Source organism: Glycine soja, chromosome 5 (assembly GCF_004193775.1).
Source record: "Glycine soja cultivar W05 chromosome 5, ASM419377v2, whole genome shotgun sequence".
In the NCBI taxonomy this organism is placed as follows: domain Eukaryota; kingdom Viridiplantae; phylum Streptophyta; class Magnoliopsida; order Fabales; family Fabaceae; genus Glycine; species Glycine soja.
The window spans coordinates 38,046,165-38,060,945 of NC_041006.1; the positions used below are offsets into that span (position 1 = coordinate 38,046,165).

General features: G+C 28.8%; 2 protein-coding genes across 5 annotated transcripts; one reads left to right on the top strand and one right to left on the bottom strand.

The window, feature by feature from the left end:
- Window positions 1–4,116: 4,116 nt before the first annotated feature.
- LOC114413048 (CASP-like protein 1B1) lies at window positions 4,117–5,976 on the bottom strand. Its single transcript, XM_028377204.1, has 3 exons — window positions 5,671–5,976; window positions 5,422–5,545; window positions 4,117–4,624 (listed from the first exon to the last, which is right to left on the bottom strand). The coding sequence occupies exons 1-3, from the start codon at window positions 5,904–5,906 to the stop codon at window positions 4,400–4,402; spliced, it is 585 nt and encodes a 194-aa protein (XP_028233005.1). The 5' UTR covers window positions 5,907–5,976; the 3' UTR covers window positions 4,117–4,399.
- Window positions 5,977–10,273: 4,297 nt separating this feature from the next.
- LOC114413049 (protein LSD1-like) lies at window positions 10,274–14,210 on the top strand. 4 transcript variants are annotated; one of them, XM_028377205.1, is made up of 7 exons: window positions 10,274–10,611; window positions 10,952–11,065; window positions 11,279–11,401; window positions 12,597–12,709; window positions 13,366–13,446; window positions 13,543–13,614; window positions 13,724–14,210. In XM_028377205.1, the coding sequence occupies exons 2-7, from the start codon at window positions 10,954–10,956 to the stop codon at window positions 13,763–13,765; spliced, it is 543 nt and encodes a 180-aa protein (XP_028233006.1). In that variant the 5' UTR covers window positions 10,274–10,611; window positions 10,952–10,953; the 3' UTR covers window positions 13,766–14,210. The 4 variants fall into 4 exon arrangements, with proteins under 4 accessions (XP_028233006.1, XP_028233007.1, XP_028233009.1 ...); XM_028377206.1 differs by having other exon boundaries at window positions 12,597–12,703; XM_028377208.1 differs by having other exon boundaries at window positions 11,279–11,392; window positions 12,597–12,703.
- The last annotated feature ends 571 nt before the right edge of the window (window positions 14,211–14,781 follow it).

A 14,781-nucleotide genomic window follows, 5' to 3' on the forward strand; every position in this document is an offset into this window, starting at 1 on the left:
TGCTTTCTTAAGTCTCGTTTGGTTTACTCGTTGGCTTTCCTACTCCTCCACATTCCGCAACAAACTGGCGTTTGCAACATTTGTCTTTTGCTTCGGCAGATAAAACCATGTTTGTATAACCATCACATCCAAATATGTTCAAAATAAAATATATGAAAAGTATTTTCTTAAAAGAAAGTACAATCAACACTTAAAAAATATATTCAAAACGATTATCTAAAATGAGTTTAATATGTCCCCTATAGATAATATCTTTTAGCATACAATTTTCTTTGACAATTTTACTTACCCTTTTTTATAAAAGTTAATGTCATTATCTAATATGTTAACTTTTTTGTTAGCAAGAAGAAGGATTGAAACACACCATCTTTTGTTATGTTTCTTCTCTCTTAACTAAAATCAATCTTATAACTTCAATTTCCTTACTTTTTTAATTACAAAGTATAATTGTTTTTACCTTTTTCATTTTTTATTCAGCATTCTCATTTTTCAAAACTTCCTTTTATTTTTCCACAAAAAAAACCATTTTCTCTCACCCTCTCATATGAGTTAATGTCCTTTCCTCATGCTTGTATTTCCCTTTCCTCTCAAAATATTGTATTGGACTTTTTTTAACAGATAATATAATACACTATTGTTTTATATGGTCTATGATGCACCATCATTGTTAATAGCTTTTAGATTAATTTACAGTGCAACTTTTTTATCATGGATTTTCCACACATCTGATCCTTACTATTTCTTCATGGTACCACTCTTCGTTGTGCATCACCTTCAAAGGCAATTTGAGGACAGAATTGCCACTTATTTTTCTGCTTCTTCTCCCTCTTTGTCACCTTTGGCGGACCCTCCATTAACCTCATGCTTGGCAGCACCATCATCATCAACCTTAACTCCACTACATCCCCCATAGAAAATGGTCAAAGAAGGAACCAAATGGAGACCAACGACAACCAAAGGTATTAATCAAGGGAGGAGCAGCGATCAAATGTGGAGAGTCCATGATAAGAAATAAGAAGATTCACTATATATTAATCTAAAGAGTATTAACAATGGTGCACCACATACCACATGAAGTAGTGGTGTGTCGTAGAATCTAAAGACTATTAATAAATAGGGTCAATTTTGAACTCACATTAATTAATTAGCTAGCATTGAAAGTGTTGAATTCTAAATTTGGATTACCTCAATTGCTCTTGCTTCAATCTACAATCAATTGGAAAGAGTATGCTTTCTCATATCTACCATTCTCATAAGTTCGATCTAGTTAAAAATTCATTGATATTTCATGCCAATTTTCCCTTTTCACTGCACAAATAAATATATAAACAATGATTTTGTAAATAAAAAAAATGAAATGATGAAATTTGATGTGACTTTTTTTTAATTTGAAAATCTTATGTCTAGACATACGATAAAAATAAGAATAAAATATGATATTTTTGATATCTTTTATTGACTTTCGACTTAAGTTCTTATCTTTATTCCGTTACATTCGTTCTTTAATAGTATATTTATGAATGTTGAACAATCAATTATATAATAAAAAAATTCAATTTTTTACACAAAAATAAATTTAAAGTACATGCAATATAACTGAAAAGAATTAAAGATAAATTTTACATGTACCCTAGAAAGAGATTTGGGAATATCCTCCCAAACCTCAACCATGTCTATCAATTGATAATTATATCCAAAAGAAATCAAGAATCAACAACATAATATCAAGAAGTTTTTCACCTTTTTACTTTGAAGCAATTCAAGATCAACAATAAAATGGTGTAAGATAAATGTTTTTAAGAAAAAAGAAAAATGAATTAAATTCTTAAATTAGTGCAGAAGTATCATACCTTGACCTTGCAGATCTCTTTTAACAATAATGTTATCTTCACTTGTAGATCTTGTTTGGATATGAAGATTCACTTCATGGCAGAAAATCAAATTTAATAAATTTAAAATGTAGTCATAAATGAAAAAAAAATCACAAAAAAGATTATCGCAATCGCAACAAATTGTGACAGAGTTTGCTTAAGACAAACAAATATGTGCGACGTGAAATGTTTTAAGAGTTTAAATTTTTTTGAAGCTGAAGTGAGAAGAAACTAACCTCTGATGAATTTTGTTAAATTTGAGAGCAGTACTTGTTTTTCTCCACCCCCCAGAACTTTTATAAACCCAAAGGAGGATGTAAGCATTCTAAGATTTTTCTACTTTAATCTGTATTTTTATATTTTTTTAATTTTAATAATTTATTTCTATATGCACCAAAAATAATAATAAATTATGTGATGTAATATGATGGAAAGATTTAAAAGAAAGCAAATAAAAAAGTAAAAATATCATATAAATATATAAATAATTAATGCGTGTGAAAATTGAAAAAAGAAAAACATAATTGAGGTATCAATAGAAGTGATATGGTGGAAAGAAAAAAAATAAGACAGGTTGCAGGGTGTGACACTGTGACTAAGGGTAGTTGTTTGACGTAATATAATGCTAGTAAATATTATTAATATTAAATGTTCAATTTTTATTTATTAATAATTAAATTGAAGCGACAAAGTTTTTGCCAAAAAAAATAGTTTAATTGATTTAATAGAGGGCGTGAATATTAGAAATCCTTTGGTAGTGTCTTTTGTAGGATTGTAGTAGGTGTTGGGTACGTGAGTACTCTACACCGATAATGGATAAATTGTAGTGATTCATCAAAAATGTTATTGCATAAACCACCTTAGTCACAACCTAAAGTCGACAACGACTCATCCACATATGAGACTTGTGTAAATGCTCTCAATATATCCCTGGCCTACACTACTTTGGACCCTAAGTCCAGCAACAATGATATAATTATATTCAGTTTTGTTGGAGTTGATACCCATAAAAAAAATTACTAAGAAAGTTTCTTTTTTCTTAATGTCAATTTCTAATATTACAATAATTATTAAGTTATTATGATTGGTTTAATGGTTGAAAAAAAGAAAAAAATCTTGAATTCAAATTTCTCTCACTCATAAAAATTAACAAACTAGAACATCAATAAAAAAATATATTATGATAATTATCAACAATTTTTATTTAGTACATGTAATCATTCTACTGTCTTAATTTTAACTTAAAGGTTTTTTTTAAAAAAAACTTTAATAGAAAGATTAATTGTCATCCACATGGGTATGAACAAATTCATCAAGTGATATTAATTCATTATTTTTTTTTATCATAGTGACTATGATCTTTAACTCTAATGATGAAAGAAAAAACAAAAGAGAAAAAGTTACAAGTTTGAATCTTCTGTTAATAAAAATTAGCAATATTAATAGCTAACATTTGTAAATAAAAAAATAAAACTAAAATAGGATCTTTGACTTCCTTATTGGATCTCAAGCTAGGTATCCTCACAAGTTTAACTCTTTAAGCTTAACTATAAAACTAATCTTGGATCCGAAACTTAATTACATTTGAAATTTTAACCTACATTTTTTCCTACAACCTCAACTTATTGTCAACTAAGTTATGTGCACTAGGTACATTAATTCGTTACTAATCGATCGAGGGCAACAATAAAAAAAATAATCAGAGCAAAATATATAGGTAATTTACCACATATCATTGCATCAAATCTTACTTTCACTCTTCCCTTTTAGAATTTGAGATTTATGATTTTATTCTCATCTCTTTATTAACTTTTATGGAAATGCTTCCTCATAGCTAAATTATTCTAATCCTATTCTCCTTTGAATTTTATGGAGAATCTCATCTTATTACACTGTAATCTTCTTAATCTATCTTAAAATAACTATACAATCATCTCTGTTATTACTAAGTATTAGAATTGTTTTTTAATGATAGACTAAGTATTAGAATTGTTATTGTTATTATTAATAATAGTAATGTTAGTATTATTTTTTATTCTTTTACTAGTTATTATCATAATTTTGGTTTTTATAAGTCCTAGATGACTAAGAATCACATTTATTAACTTTTTTTTCTCTCACTCGAGACATGCATCTCATAATTTACATTTCAGTTAATTTCCTTTCTTAGTATTTGGCTAATTTGTTAATATATAATCCAACACTTGTAGAGATACTTTGGCTAATTTATTACTGTTGTGAATTATAATGGACAAACAAAAAACATTAACTTAATTTCAGAACAGCCAATGCAGTCGAGAGTGGGGAGCAAGACAGTTGGCAAAAAAGACAAAGAGGAGATTCATGGCACCAACATATTTTACACAAAACTAAGAAATTTTTGTAAAAGTCCATGTAATCTACGTATTTATTTGTGGTCCTGACACAACTAAAAACACATATATCAGACGCTGGATTGCACTTAAACAGGTGAATATAGAAAGCAGGATATCAATATGTATCATGCATTAATTGTAAGCATGAAGGTGCTAAATGCGATTTAGCTTGAGCAGCTTGGTGATGGACATCACTGTAACAACGAGAAGGAGAATGAGGCCAACGAAAGAGGCAACGAGGGCAACACCACCTCTGTTGCAGTATGCTTCGAATTTGTCACATATCTTATCCCACCTTGCATGTGAATTACCATTCCTTCCTAATTCTGCCATGAATGTTGCTGCACCATCTCCAGTTGCTGCTAGAGCCATCGTCATCTTCACCCAAAAGTATATATAGTCAAATAGTTTTCATATATATTTGTTAATTTAAGAATTTAATTTTGATAAAATGTTAGTATATCAATTTGTAAGTTATCAACTAATTAAAAATCAATCATACAACAATCTATTATAAGAGTTGATCTTGACATTTTATGAATCTCAAGCCAAACAATAAATAAAAACCCCTTACATACGTATATTCATAAGAAAATATAAACACATAATTTTACTAAAAATAATTTATAAATTTATTTCATAAAAAAATAATTAAGAGGGTGATACTTCCTAATAAGCATGCCGCATTTTAATTTGAGTTTAAAAGGAATAAAAGTGGTAATTTTAATCTATTTATGAAAATAATATAAAAAGAGCCTATTATTCAATTTCAACCGATGAACTTTTTTTTCATAAAAAATAGTCTGTTTCCTGTCTTGGGCCACGGGCCATTACCAGGTCCGAAATTGACTTTATATGTGATTATTTGTTTTTGGTTGAGAAATTTTAGGGGAAGCCAAAAGGAGATGGTTTTCCACAAAAAAAAAAAAAAAAAAAAACCTCTGGCCTCAAAAAATATTTACAAAAACTTACATTTATCTCAAATGGGAATTCAAATATACAACCTGTCTTACTCTCCTCAACCAATTCCTTGGGATGACTTTATATATGATTAGAGAACTATGTAAAGATTTTTATATTTTATATTATTGTAAATTCTAATTAAATTCTTAATTCAAATAAAAAAAATGTGTAAAAGTGAAGGTGACTAAAAAAAAGAAGGATCCATTCAGTACCACGTCTAATATTGCAATCAGTCCAAGGCGAAGTCCTTTGTAATCATATTGGGGTCCTAATATCTCCACTCCTATCACCAGCAAGTTATAGAAACTGGCAATTGCATTGACTATCACGAAGAATCTGCCTCACCATAAATAACACATAAGAAGGTCAACATGTCTAATATAGTACTATAATATTGCAATGTTAAAAAAAGTGTAAACGAAAACAAAGGAAAAGTAAACCATATGATTTGTAGAACTAACATAAAAGCTGGAGTGTGCTGAAACATTGCAGTAAGAGTAATTGTTACTGGGTTGGTGCCAATGGTAGCAACTACCATGCCTTTGGTTTGTTTGTTGAATGCCATAACAAGTGTAGCAGATGCTGTGGCAAAAAATGCGACCACCCTAAGGGACAAAATGACCCAATCCTTCTTGGGCTTGGGATCAGGAACAGCACTGAAAGCAAGCTCTAGTTTGTCTCCATTTTCTGAGGCCATTGTCCAAGTATTTGCCAGTTGATTACCGTAGTGAGAAAATGGTCGGAGATAATGCAAATGGCCTAAGGAGAAGGATGGGTTAATATAGGATAAAGCAAAATTGATCAACCATATCATTTGTTAAGTCTAAGAAGCCAAGTGTGGGTTCTGTCTCTGAATTCTTAAGGTTGTCGGACCAACTATATTCAGTTGTTGCAAATTGGTGAGAAATATGTGAGTAGCTGCAACTCCAAAATTTTAATTCTATATTATTAAAAATAAAAAATAAAGTAATGTTTCATAACAACAACAATTATAGCAACAATGTTAAAAGTTTAGTAATCGATGAGCATGTAACATGAATAAATTGACATATTGTTACAGGTTCAAACTTTATATTAACTTTGCCTCATTTAACTTTGACATTGAATAAATGATGTGCGTGGGGTGAGTGTTATTAATTATTACTGGCTTCTCTAAATGAGCAACAGAGCTAGTCAGTTTATTTGAGGGTAAGATAAACAATTTTAACGGTGTGTTGTAGTAGTATTTTTTTATTTTTATTTTTTGAAATCACGGTGTGTTTTATTTTGTGATTTGAACTTTATCTCAATTTGATGCAGTTGCAAATTTGCAGTGTCTCTCTCTCTCTCTCTTCCCCATGTCTCTCATTCTCTCAACAATGTAAGTATTATTTTTATATTTGAATGTTTTTTATCTACGCTAAATTAAAGATATTTTCCTAAAAACTTATTAAATTTACACCCAGAAGCATAATATTTTAATACAAATAAAATTAATTATATTTATTTTATTACCAGATCAATATATTAATTAAATATGTAAAAAGTTCCATAGATGAATAAAAAAATTACCGTGAATAAAACAGTTCCTTAAATAATAATTTTACCGACTATTTCTCTTTTCCTATGGCTGTTTATACTTTACATACCAACCACCCACCGTAAGCACGATAAAAAAAAATACTGTAAATATCACTTTTCAAATTTTAACACACATTTTGAGAACATTATTTTTAAATTCAACGCTATTGACAACGAAAGATAATTTTAAACAAATACATCATCTCCAATAAATTACTCGTCGTATAAAAAAACACACCCTTTATTTTGAACAAATTCAACAAATTTTATTATTATTAATTTATTATCTCCGTCATCAGTATATCAACAAATTCAACGCGGTTTACGGCTTGGCTTAGATTGATTTTGAAGTTAATTTATTCCATTTGATCATTTTTGAAAAACCTATACTACAAAGAAAAGTCAAATTTAATTAATCAAATATAATCTTTTATAATTTTTGTTAAACAAATTATATATTTTTTACTGGAAAAATCTTTATTTTTAATCAATAAACAAATGAAATTTCATAAGATAGGAATTTTGAACCGGCATATAAATTCCTCTATTAGTTAATTTTTCATTTAAGGAAAAATACTTATTAAATAAAAAATTAAATATATAGTAAATATAAAAATCTTGTTCAGATACTAAATTTCATCACAAACCGTAACTTGATATAAATTACAAATTACAAGTTAAAACAACTTCAAGTTTATTTTAAGAAACTAATACAAGTTTACTATATTTATGGTTTTGTTTAATTTATTTCTATTTTGAACATTAAAACAAAAAAATAAAATTGAACAGAATGTTGTTCATTTTTTTCAACAAACGATTTTAAAGATTTATTTGATTTTTTTTAGACCAGTCTGCTAATTTTGAACAGTTTGGAAAAATAATTTTTTTAATAGTATTCTATAATAAACAAGATTTTTGTGAGTTGTGATAAGGCTAAAAATAATGGTGACTTTGGATTGCTGTCAAGGGACATTTTGCGTAAGCGTTACGAACAAGTAAAATATATTTTATGATTTTCAATTTACATCTTTAAGGTAGTTATTTAAAATAAAAAATCAGAACCTGTTAGGTAAACACAAACTTAACATATTATTCTTATACATAATCAATAACAATTTTACAAATAATAAAATAAAATAAAGAAAAAAATCAGAATGTCAAATAAAAGTAAATTTGATATTGTTTCAGTTTTTTTCCTAATCTTTCTAATTTTTTTGTCAAATCAAACATACAGATCATGAGTGAAACTTCTTAAATAAAAAATAACCTACAAAATTTTGTTCTTTATGATAAAATCTTACCAATATAAAAATATGTCAAAAATATTTCATAAAGTAAATTAGTAATATTTATTTTTTATGATAAGAAAAAGTCTAATCACCTACACAAATAATATTATAAAAGAATACATATTTCAAATTATAATTTAAATTGTAAAAACAAACAGATAACTTGAATAAATGAATTATAATGACCACAAATTGAAATAAAAATTTTCACTGAAATTATTTTAATATATAATATTCATGTTGAAGGTAAGTCAAACTTTTTAAAGAAATTTAATTTTATGAAGTGCATGAGATGCAGGAGTTTCAAGAAAGTGGAGTGAAGCTTCATTTTATTTATAATTATAATTAATTAATAATTTTAAAAAGAAAAAAATATAAACAAAAAGTAAAATACTAAAACATGTTGTGCCTTGAACAATATGCGACTTCATATTGAGGAATTTTTTTTCTTAATTCTAACTTTTTATTTATAAATTTTCTTTTAAAAATTATTAACTATTATAGTTATAGTTTGATTTTAACTTTAAACTTTTGATATGTGTTTACCAAACTGAATATATCTTTCTTTTTTAGTACACTGAATATTAATATTACAGAAATATTTATAAATCCTAATTAAAATTGCATTCTGGAAATTAAAATTATAAACCCAACATCAACCAAGTTTTACTATTGCTTAAAGCCAACATGTTTTTTTTTTTCTTTAATAAAGTTATTATTTAAAATTAAATTCTCTACAATTTTACACCACCAAATCATATTATTTTGACATTTAAATTATAATCTTGTACATATTTCAATTTCAATGCAATTTAGAAAAAAAAAAGGAAGACGATTATAAAAAACAGAAAAAATATCAGATTTAATTTTACTTTGGTATTCTAATTTTTTATTTATTTTATTAGTTATAAAAATTTTATTAGTTGCCTCTGAGAATGTTGTGTTAGACTTTATCTACCCAAGAGTTTCTCATAAAAAATACACCTTAATTTTCTATTTTTTTTAGGGGACCTTAATTTTGTACTTATTAATATATATATATATATATATATATATATATATATATATTTCGTGAACATTGTTAAGATACATATTGAAAAAAATAATAAATAAAAAAATATTTAAAATTATGTAAAAGTGCATTCAAATCATGATAAAAATTACAATCCCTAATATTGTTTTTAGTAAAACCTTTTTACTAAACACTTGTCTTGTTTTATTTGAAGTTTTATAATTTTACTAAACATTTGTAAGTTATTATTCTTTTAACATTTACTACTATTCCTTTCTTTTTCCTTTGCTTTTTCCCTTATTTGATTTATGCATGGATTATGTCCTTTCATTTGTTTTGACAATATGCTATTGTCATTTCCGTATGATCGTATATATCATTCACAGATAAAGCAGATGTTGAAATTAAAATATAAAAAACAGTTTCGTAAATTTATCCATAACATAACTTTATTAATTTAAATTATAACATAATATTATTTTTATTATATACTTCACATCAATTTTGTAAGTATAATTATAATTATTACATTTTGTAAAAAAATATAATTATTAAAGTGAAAATAAGAAGTTATTGATAAAATTAATCTATTTTAAATAATTTAAAAATTCATAATAGTGAATTCACTTTCAACTTATCAAAACATAAAGTATGTGTGTCATGAGCTACTTAAAACGTCAAACTTAACAATGTGTTGTTTAAGAACATTTTCAACTCGGGTGTTTTACTTAAATTAAACAACAATGCTTAACAAATTTTTATTATTAGAGCATATAACTTGACATTGTGTTGATTATATAAATAATTGTTGCTTAATTTATTTTTAGCAATTAAAAGATTATTTTTCAATTATAAAATTTAACATGTCTCAAGTACTTATTTTATCAATTTTAACATTTAAGTAAATTTTTGTATAATTATGTTTAATTAAAGATAATGTTAGGATTTCTATGACCCGCTCTATTTATTTGTAGTTTCTTTTTGTTGGGCTTTGCTCCTTCTCAGCATTTTAAAAAAATTATAAAATTTTTAAATTTATATGACACGTAAAACTTGTAAATTTAAGATAAATAATTTATTTGAGTAATTATGTAAGATGCTCTTAATTTTTATCTGTTTTATTTTACCATAAAAAAAAAGTAAAAGCGACCAATGTTTTATACTTTTATGATGATTAAAAAAAAAAAAAAAGAAACGTAGACTAATAGTCGCTGAAGAAATTTCCGAAAGTGTGTGTGGGATGAGAAGATGATGAGGAAACATTGGTAGAAGAAATTGAAGAGAGAGAGAGAGAGAGAGAGAGAGAGAGAGAGGGTTGGATTGGTTTTCTTCTTCCTTTTCTCTAAAGAGAATCTAATCTCAATCCTCATTACAGATTTCTTCATTCCTCTCTCAGTCTTTTCTGTTTTCCCCCTTTGACATCCTCGTTTTCGCCGAAACAAAAACAACTAAGATTTTTTGTTTGTTTTGTTTTTCTTCTCCTTGTTGTTATTTGACTCGGTTGTCTGAATAGGTTGTTGCAGCAGGGTCGGGAGCCACAGGTATTGCCAGATCCTTTGTTATTTCCATTATCTTGTTTGTTTTGATTTTCTGTTTTGGGTGTGTTTTGTTTGGTTATGGAACATATGTGTCTGGTTTTGGTTTTGGTTTTGGAGCATATTATATTGGACATGTTGATTCTCGAATGTTGGGGTTGGTCATATTTGTCTGCGGAGCAGGTGCTACATGTTTTTGACTTGGATCAGGCATTCTGGTGTCTGGTTTCCTGCGTAAAACAAATTAGTGGGAATTTTGGTTCAATTGGTTATTGATTCATTTGCGTGTGAGTCTTAGGGTTTCATTTTGGTTGAGTTTCCTGGTGAATGGTCTTTAACTTTGCAGCTATGCAGAGCCAAGTTGTGTGCAATGGTTGTAGGAGCCTTCTGCTTTACCCAAGAGGGGCAACCAATGTTTGTTGTGCATTGTGCAACACAATTACCTCTGTTCCTCCCCCTGGTAAGCTCATTGGCTGTTTCTGTTGTTGCAAATTTTAAGATTAGGTAAACTTACACATTTTATATTGGTGTGTCTCCCGTCTTTATCTATTGGTATGTGCTATTTATTCAATTTGAAACAAATCATGTTGCCTTCTGGGTTTAATATTTACATGTAGTCAGACTCCATTTTGATGCTTATTCTGAGGAACTCTACCATAATAATAACCTGCAGGGATGGAAATGTCTCAACTTTATTGTGGAGGGTGTAGGACATTGCTAATGTACACACGTGGAGCTACAAGTGTGAGATGTTCCTGCTGTCACACTGTAAACCTTGTTCCACCAGGTACTAAATGTTAGTATGTTCTTGTTAAAAAAAAAACACTACATGTTAGTATGTTACCTTAGTGGTCTAGCATTGATTTTGGTGGACTGTATGTTAATTTGCTTGTTAATATAAATCTTCTATTTTATAATTGTGGTGTGATGTTTTGTTGGATTACTTGGTTATTGAATATATGGTTAACGTGAATGGTGTTACCAAATCCTAGTGAAGGGGTCAGCAAGGGGTGCATTAAGGTGATCCTTTTATTTATTTATTCATTTATTTCCTGTGTATTCTTTGGGATGCTTCTGGCTTGCTACTTAAGAAGATTGCTACCAACTTGACCTTTTATTATAAAGAAGATTTCCCTTTTTGAGGGAGGTCATGACCACATAACCTCAATTCAGTCTTCCTCATCTATTATCCCTCTTTGTTCAAATTCCTATAGGGTGGAAGATAAGATTGAAAAAATTATGTGAGATTCCTTTCACATGTAGTTGGAGATTGTAATAGGGTCATCTGGTTATTTGCCAGTTTGTTGTAAGGCTAGAAAAGAATGAGGTCTTAGTCTTGGTGGTTTAGTTTCTAAGAACATTACTCTAGTCGCAAAATGATTATGGTGGTTTCCCTTGGAACTTATCTATCTGTGGTACTGTATGATTTGTAAATTTTGGAACCTTATCTTTTTGTGAATTCATTTTCCAGCAAATAACATAGAATATAGGTTTGTGTCAGAATCCCCCCCTCCCCCAAAAAAGAAGCAGCAGGAGCCACATTCATCAATTCTTCCTTCATGATCAACCAATGAAAATGTTGATTCTTAACACTTGTCCTTGCCCTATTGTTTTTGCTTACAGTCTGGAGAAGAACAATCTTAATCACAAAGATATAAAAACATGACTGTTAGTATAAATGGCAAACAGTTGTTATAATTTATAGCCAGCTACTTGTTAATCTGTCATTGAGTTTTATTTCTTTGATAGAAGAATATACTTTCATAATCATTTTTTCATTGTCATTTTGGAATTCCAATGTTAATTTTGAATTGCATATTAACTACAAGATGTTGGGATCCTTATGCAGTGTTGCATTAATTGGTTCTGTTTTCTTATACTCATGCCCGTCTAATGATGAATTCCTTTTTATATTTTAATAACCTATGCTTAGTATTCAATTAATTTTTTCCTGACTATCCGTTGCTGGGCTTTGTATCTGCATTATAAAGCATCTAATCAAGTAGCTCATGTCCATTGTGGGAACTGCCGGACAACACTCATGTATCCTTATGGAGCTCCATCAGTCAAATGTGCTCTTTGTCACTTTATTACTAATGTCAGTGTAAGTTTTTATTGATAGAACTATGTTATCTGAGCATTGAATTTTTAGGCTAAAAATTTGTTATGGGTCAGTGTATGTTGTGTGTAGGTAATTATATAAACTGTGTTTTCTAGGAAAGGCTTTCATATATAGATAATTTATATTTTTATTAGCTATTCTGGTATTAGTCTTATTATTACCATCTGTGTCCTGTTTATTCTTTACAAGCATGATCACTTGAGTAATCTCGTGCTGGCTATCAGAGATTGGGATCCAGCCTAAAAGATTGGAGCCTATAATTTGTCACAACCCACTTAAATGCCCTACCTCTTGACTAACTTACTAGGATGTCCTTTAACATTAGATGCATCTGTAAAGGTTATGATATACTGAATATATAATTATGAGATTGTCAGGAGTTATAAGGCTGACTTGGTAGTTGGGAAGGGGGTTGAAAGAGAAGAGAGGGGGGAGGGGGGGGAGAGGTCATATGTTTGAATCCCTACACTAACATTCTAACAAAAACTAACAACTAACATTTGCTGATAAAAGAAATTATGATTCTCAACTTCTGTTTTTTTGTGAATATGATGTGTGTATCTATTTGGTATGTTAAATTTTTCTGAGTTGATTTTTATACCGTTTCCTTGCTTTTGCTCCTCTTTCCTGTCTTGTAGACGAACAATGGAAGGCTTCCAATCCCTGTCCATAGACCCAATGGGACAACCAATGCTGGAACATTACCTACTACTTCAACAGTATGCTTTTATTTTTATTTTTAATTTTTGTGATTATTCATAGTAAGGATGTATTGGTGGTTTTCTGTTCTGATTATATCATTCTATTACCTGCAGTCAATGCCCCAATCTCAAAGTCAAACAGTAGTGGTAGAAAATCCAATGTCTGTTGATTCAAGTGGGAAATTGGTAATTGTTATTGCTTTTCATTTTTAGTTTGGACTTGTATTTTCTTCCTGCATATATGATTCCCCTGAGCATAGCAAGTTTTCCATAAAATAAATTTGACATGTTACAGGTGAGCAATGTTGTTGTTGGGGTTACAACAGATAAGAAATAACGCCGTCACATATAAAAGGTACAGTTCACGTCATGACGCATTACCACAGTTGCTGTCACAGGAAGATATTGTTTGTGTATATGAATATATATGATATTGCAGCCTGCAATTGTTGAATTGAAATTGATATTTTTCCAATATAAGAGCTGGACGAATATCATGTACGTATGTATGAATGTATATGAGGTGGACAAGTCGTGAAAAGGGCTTAAAACCTGTTTTGTGTGATTACCAAAGCCTACTTTGTTGTTTCCTTGGTAGCCATACCCAAATCAATTAGTTCATTCACATTATATGTTTGACTTGTAAGTCCTAAACTAGTAAATGGTATTTCTTTCATGTCTTGTGAAGCTTGTGCTTTTCTTGGTGATCTGTTAGTTACATATGTTGTAATATTTGATGATCTTGTGCAAGCATTGCTTGATAAAATGACTGATATCATAGATTTTTACCAGTCATTTGATAATTTGTACCAGACCCAGGCTGCTTTAGAAATTTGATTTATACCAATTCTCTTTTGACTTGGGTAAACAAATAATGTTGAAAAACATTTCCATGAAAATAATGAACATTTGCCATTACTTGTGCTCAAATCCTACCTGTTGGCCAGCATTTCTTTCTTAAAAATCTTTTTTAATTACCTGAGAATAGAAATCAAATAAAATGGAGAAATCTTTTGGTAGAATCACGTTAATGGTATTTCATACATCGTGATTTTTCTTTGGAATTGTGTTTCAATCAACACATGCTAAATCAATAACGGATATCTTTTAAGTTGTGCTAGTCATGTTGGAAATATGACCAAATTTTTAAGATTTTATACATGTTAACCGTTAATTTGAATGTTTATGAAAATGTTAGGGTATCAAACACATCGTTGCTTTTGTGTGGTTGAATATCTAAGATAACTTTGTGGCTCTTTGCCCCCGTTATTACATTAAAATAAAAATCTACTGTTCGTTAAGTTAAATTATTTTAGAATTGATTACATTTTACCCTCTTATAATTTCTCATTT

Coding starts and splice junctions, on each gene's coding strand:
- LOC114413048 (XM_028377204.1), bottom strand. CDS start 5,906: ATGGCCTCAGAAAATGGAGACAAACTAGAGCTTGCTTTCAGTGCTGTT. Junction 5,546..5,670: donor CAGCACACTCCAGCTTTTAT/GTTAGTTCTACA, acceptor ATGGTGAGGCAG/ATTCTTCGTGATAGTCAATG. Junction 4,625..5,421: donor TGATTGCAATATTAGACGTG/GTACTGAATGGA, acceptor TTTTGGGTGAAG/ATGACGATGGCTCTAGCAGC.
- LOC114413049 (XM_028377205.1), top strand. CDS start 10,954: ATGCAGAGCCAAGTTGTGTGCAATGGTTGTAGGAGCCTTCTGCTTTAC. Junction 11,066..11,278: donor TACCTCTGTTCCTCCCCCTG/GTAAGCTCATTG, acceptor AATAACCTGCAG/GGATGGAAATGTCTCAACTT. Junction 12,710..13,365: donor ACTTTATTACTAATGTCAGT/GTAAGTTTTTAT, acceptor CCTGTCTTGTAG/ACGAACAATGGAAGGCTTCC.